This window comes from Synchiropus splendidus, chromosome 19 (genome assembly GCF_027744825.2).
Source record: "Synchiropus splendidus isolate RoL2022-P1 chromosome 19, RoL_Sspl_1.0, whole genome shotgun sequence".
Taxonomy (NCBI): domain Eukaryota; kingdom Metazoa; phylum Chordata; class Actinopteri; order Syngnathiformes; family Callionymidae; genus Synchiropus; species Synchiropus splendidus.
The window spans coordinates 2,638,192-2,643,673 of NC_071352.1; the positions used below are offsets into that span (position 1 = coordinate 2,638,192).

General features: G+C 42.7%; 1 protein-coding gene across 2 annotated transcripts; it reads right to left on the reverse strand.

Annotated features, from left to right (window-relative positions):
• Positions 1-941: 941 nt before the first annotated feature.
• On the reverse strand, positions 942-5,168 carry prmt1 (protein arginine methyltransferase 1). Of its 2 annotated transcripts, none has more exons than XM_053851660.1 (10): positions 5,047-5,168; positions 3,853-3,939; positions 3,619-3,774; positions 3,494-3,557; positions 3,180-3,322; positions 2,945-3,032; positions 2,755-2,870; positions 2,538-2,688; positions 2,339-2,460; positions 942-2,068 (listed from the first exon to the last, which is right to left on the reverse strand). In XM_053851660.1, exons 1-10 carry the CDS (start codon positions 5,071-5,073, stop codon positions 1,985-1,987), a joined length of 1,038 nt encoding a protein of 345 aa, XP_053707635.1. In that variant the 5' UTR covers positions 5,074-5,168; the 3' UTR covers positions 942-1,984. The 2 variants fall into 2 exon arrangements, with proteins under 2 accessions (XP_053707635.1, XP_053707634.1); XM_053851659.1 differs by having other exon boundaries at positions 3,853-3,948; positions 5,047-5,152.
• Between the last annotated feature and the right edge of the window lie 314 nt (positions 5,169-5,482).

The window sequence follows — 5,482 nt, forward strand, 5'->3', positions numbered from 1 at the left end:
TTTTTCATTTCATCATCAGGGTTTGTTTTTTTTTTGTTCTGTTTTTTTAATACTCCTAATACTAATAGAAGGTGACGGCAATGAGTTGAAGCTGGTGGTGTGACTGGGCACCAGACGAAACATGTCCAACAATACTGACATTCCATCTTGAACGACATGGAATAAAGCCTCAACCTCAAGTATATTTCGGAACATGGACGATGCAATGAGGAGAATTCCAATGCTTTCAAGCTACACCCAGGGACTCGGAGCTGAAATATCCGTGGAACAATAAGGTCTTTGAATGTAATTGCCATAAAATAAATCTGAGAAATGACTGAAGCTAAGTATATTTTTCCCTTTTAATATTGACACCAACATAAAGAGTTAATGCGTGCTGAAAACCACAAACAGCACATGAACGGGCCTTCCGGACAAGATGACCAAACAAGATCCATGATAAAGCAAGAGTTGGGATGTTTGACATACTCACATCAGCTAGTAATTTTTAAAAAGACACTGATCATACTTGTTAATTTTGTTAAGCTAGTCGCGCAACAACAAATGAACATACAATTGTTCAGGGAATGAGGGCGCCTAAGGAAGTTCACGCTACTTACTGGGGAAAACGTCAACATTAACTCGAGTCTCAGGAAATGTATCTGCATGTAACAAGAGTGGAGAAATACTCGTCAGAATATTAGAAACTGTCTACTCCTACTCACTCTTATTGAGCAGGTGACCTGTATAGTTAAAAGTACACAGCTTGCACATGGATACAGGAAACTATTGTTAGACTGGACAGAATACCAAAACATGGCCTTATTTCATATGTAGAAGCCAAAACGTAAGATAAACTGCTTCACTGTGAAAACTTGAGTTTCTACATTTTATATAGCTTTAAAAGCAATTAACCAAATATTTCTATATACACACACAGACACATAACACACTCGGGAAACTTAAATTTACAGTTTATTAGTTTTCATATAAAAAAGCAGCCAACCAAAATACAAAAAAGAACGGGGGGAACAAATTCCAACGATGAGGTCCACGGCAGCAGAACGCGCTGCAGAGACCCACACACTGACGCCATCCTGACTGAGGCCAACATGCTGAAAGAGATGGTGGGTTCTTAAGGAGCCCAGTGTCTCTCTCTCTGGTCCTGTTATTTTTTTTCCTTTTCTGACACTGCAGTAATTAACACTTAAATAATGGAAAGACTATAAAAAGAATCACAAGGGAGGATTTTGGTTTGGTCAAAGCAAAATGGTGGACGGCTGGTGCATGAAACGTCACTTGACTAACGTATGATGTAAACCAGGACCAAGGTTCAGGGCACAAAGCCACTTCAACAAGTGGAGTGTGTTCATGCTCTGGCAAGCCCGACACTGCTGTGTCATCACGACTGCTGATCCGAATTTATTTGTAGCAGCATCATGAGTTCACTTAGACACACAAGTCGACAAACGAGCGTATTGTGCGCCACTATCAGCATGAAAGTGCTAGAAAAAAAAAAAGTTGTGTAATGGTATGAGCAAAATTGTTCACACTCATTTACACATCTGGCCCTGGGGCCTCAACATCGGCTGATGTGACACGTATGATGTCAGTTTGACACAGTTGTGAGGAGGAGAACAAGAGCTGGATCGGAACCAAACGGAAGGATCCAGTGTTATCTGAGCAAACATGGAAACAGGAACGTTGCGTTCATGTCCACATGCATGCGCTGGATAAGAGGCCCAAAGTTTAAAAAAAAAAAAAAAAAAAACAAGTTGTCACTTCATGTTGACTGACAACTGTATAATGAAGCAGATTCACTTTGACCTCAAGAATGTGAAAACCTTTTAAATACTGTTAACATTTGAATGAGAAAATGACAAAAATAAAGACACTTTAAAATGTTGCTGCAGGAGCGTTGAGATGAGGAAAACACTCCAGGTCAAACCGTGTACTTCTGTCCTCTAAAGACAAACTAGAGACTGTTGAGGGCGGCGTGTGGCTTCTAACGCATCCGGTACTCTGAAGTCTTGGACACCTCACACAGCTGACCCTTGAAGTCGATGTCCACTGTGAAGTCCAGGTCTCTCTGTAAAGAAGCCACCGGTTAACAAGGACAACTTGTGACTACACGTCGGCAAACTCAAATAGTTTTGCAAGAGTGCGAACGTTTCTTATAAAACGCCACCATGAAAGCAGTTTGTTCCCAAACCAGTGCTGTTCATCAGATCACTTAAGGTTTAATACAGTTTAAATGAAGTACAAGACAAGCTCAGATTACTGGGTTCAAATGAAATGCTAAATTCCTGGCTGCCACTGATGAGGTGAACCATGCAGCAATCTTGCAGTCTAAACTCACATTGTTCTTCACATTTGGCTTCATGCTGATGGTGCCAAAGATCTCTTCCCCAGTCTTCACTGTCAGGTAGTCATCCAGGTAGAAGACCGTCTGCTTCCAGTGGGTGTACGGGGACTCTGGGCCTGGGCAGACATGGAGACCAGTCACAAACGTAACCCAAAAATAATGCAACCTTGGCTCTGAAGAAGCGACCACTCACTGGTGGAGAAGCCGGTCCTCTTGTGGCAGCGTGTGAACTCAATGTTGAAGTAAGTGACAAGAGCGTGGATGTAATCGTTCCTTTTCACCTGCAGGCAGAACGGTGAGGTAAAGCTCAGGTCCTCTGCCTTCACTGTATAGATGTCCACCTCCTGCAAAGGCAAAACATGTTAGAGAAAAACACTTTCACAATACTCCAGACGGCCATGAACACACACCTTGATGAGGCAGGAACTGCTGACCAGCTGTTTCGGGTCCACCACATCCACCAGCGGCTCCTTGATGGCTACCTCCTTGATGCAGGACATATCGAACCCATAGACATTCTCCCACCCTGAAAAGGGAAAAATGACATTAAAATTGGCGAAAAGACAGTTGTCAAAGGACGGGGCATATGAGGGTACTCACAGTGGATCTTGTAGTCCTTGTACTGCCTGTCTTCAATGGCAGTGACGTACAGCGTCGCGCGGTCCGGGAAAATCAGCCCATCCGGCTTCTGTTGACCAGAAGAAAGGACCGTCGAGTTTTATGAGGAATTTAAACAAGGGATTAAGTAAATTCTTGGATGCTAAACTTAACAGCAAAAGAGAGGGGAGATTGAATGAAGAGATTTGGGTGTCAAATGTGGCAACACTGAACTCACCAGCCACTTGTCCCTGGCGTACAGGACAGTATTAAGCATGGACTCGTAGAAGAGGCAGTAGCCCATCCACTCAGAAATGATGATGTCCACTCCGTCAACTGGCAGATCAACCTCCTCCACCTTGCCCTTGATGATGGTTACAACTGTGAAAATGGATGAAATCAATTCAGTCTGCTTGAATCTAGAATGGATGAATGACCACAACACATGAGTACATTCTATGATTGAAAGCTGCTTTATTGTAGTCTTCAACAATCATGACAAAACCCGGTCATAATCAATATGTCCACAGTGTGAAGATTTTCGAAACTTACCATCATCTAGCTTGTTGGCTTTGACTATTTTAACAGCGTAGTCGGAGATGCTGCTGCACTCGATCTACAAAAAAAGAAGAATGTTACTATTTGTCCAGGAACCATGGAGAGACAATTACACCTACCCCAATGACTTTCTTGGCACCAGCTTTGGCAGCAAACATGCAGAGGATGCCAGTCCCGCTACCAACATCCAGAACCACCTTGTCCTTGAACAGGTGCTTGTTGTGGAACATGGAGTTGCGGTAGGTCAGCGTGCGCACCTCATCCTTCAACATCTCCTGCACAAGTAAATAAATCCTTTACAGTTCCGGTGTTGGCCAGGCAAAGAAAGGTCAGGGTTCGAGTCAAAGACTTACCTCATGGATGCCAAAGTGAGCGTAAGAGTCAAAGTAGTAATCCTTTGACGTCATGTCCTCTGCAGCAGGCTTGGCTGAGCTCTCCCCCTGAGACACCTCGACAAAAGAGATGTAGCGTTACAACACGAACAGGAGACATCTACTATACGTGGCCTCTAGGAGGAGCAAGAGCCTCATGCAAATTGATTTCGTTCGGCCACACTTGATTTTGAGGTCAAGGGGGTCATCTTGCACTCCAAATATCACTTATTCATTTTATAACGGGCATTGCTCCAAAACATTGGAGAATAATAAAACTAATTAAATAACTCCCAAAGTCAAACTCAAACACACTGTGTACTTTGTCCATGACTAGTTAGTTAACTTTTTTATAAAGTTTTGTTTTTCCTGGAGTAGAGGCGACGCGTAATACCGACATATTAGCGTAATTCAACAACTTTTTCATTCAATGTAAAAAGGTCAGGGCAAGAGTCTTCAGCACAAAAGACCGGAGCACATGGTAGACAGTTCTGGTGCGACTTTGGCCTTCAACTTAAACGTTGAAAACAATACCAAAATAACCACAATATCGTTCACCAACATTTAAAATACCATTAAAGAAAAGAATCCTCAATACGCGAATAAAGTCCATGTCCCTCCGTTAGATACGTACATGGCTACAACATAATACCCGGCCGAAGGAGAAAGCGATGCCAATTAAATCGTTACAACTGCCGAGTGTATGTAATTTTATTACTGAGCCGCAGTTTTAGAATTCGCGTTGATTTAATGGTGAATAGGAACTACAATGGAAACAATGCTGGAATGGAGGGAGAATGAGGCAGCATTGATGCCTAGCCGGCTAATTAGCATGGGAGCTAACATGCGTACCCATGCGGTCCCGGGGGCTGCGGCGGCTTCCTGAATAACGCACTCAATTTTCCAAAAACAACACATGTGGGCGTTAAATAACTGGCGTCAGCGTCCTGGGGCACATCTTTAAGCAAAATACGACGTCAGGCCAAACGCGCAACAAAACCTTCAACTTAGTGAGGAGTTAAAATGGAAGCATCTAAATGAGCTGCGTATATGGAGAAAAGCAACAACAAATTCAACCCCGTCACATGTGTCTCACCCGACAAGATCTATATGGAAGAAATATTTAACGATGTGAAGAAGGAAAGTCCGTCATATAATCTGTATTATGTACAATACCTCCATCCTCTCTGCTGGTGCCGCCATTTCGATATCAGCTGTAGCCGCTAGTGGACAAGCGAGAGTGAGTGAGCTGTTTTCCGCCACAGCACGACGCTTTACACTCGTTCTTCTTCGTCTAACACTTTGGATTATGGAAGGGCTCGGGCAAACATTGCTGCTCTCTTGTGGTCAGACTCGGAAATACAGCTTCGGAAAATCAAAAAAGGCATTTCTTGTGACGTGATAATTATTTTATCAGTGTATATAAATCATACACATCAGTGATCAATTTCATTAAAAATATCCAAGAGCTAAGCAATACTTTGCAAAATATTCCCATTAATGTTGAGCAAATCATCCGAGCTTGTTTATATGTATATTCACGTGTTTTCCACAGCAAAATCTAATTGGTATTACTGTTACAAGTAATAGCCATTATGAGGAGATTATAATT

Coding starts and splice junctions, on each gene's coding strand:
- prmt1 (XM_053851659.1), bottom strand. CDS start 5,073: ATGGCGGCACCAGCAGAGAGGATGGAG. Junction 3,775..3,852: donor CTCACTTTGGCATCCATGAG/GTAAGTCTTTGA, acceptor TTACTTGTGCAG/GAGATGTTGAAGGATGAGGT. Junction 2,871..2,944: donor CAAGGACTACAAGATCCACT/GTGAGTACCCTC, acceptor TTCCCTTTTCAG/GGTGGGAGAATGTCTATGGG.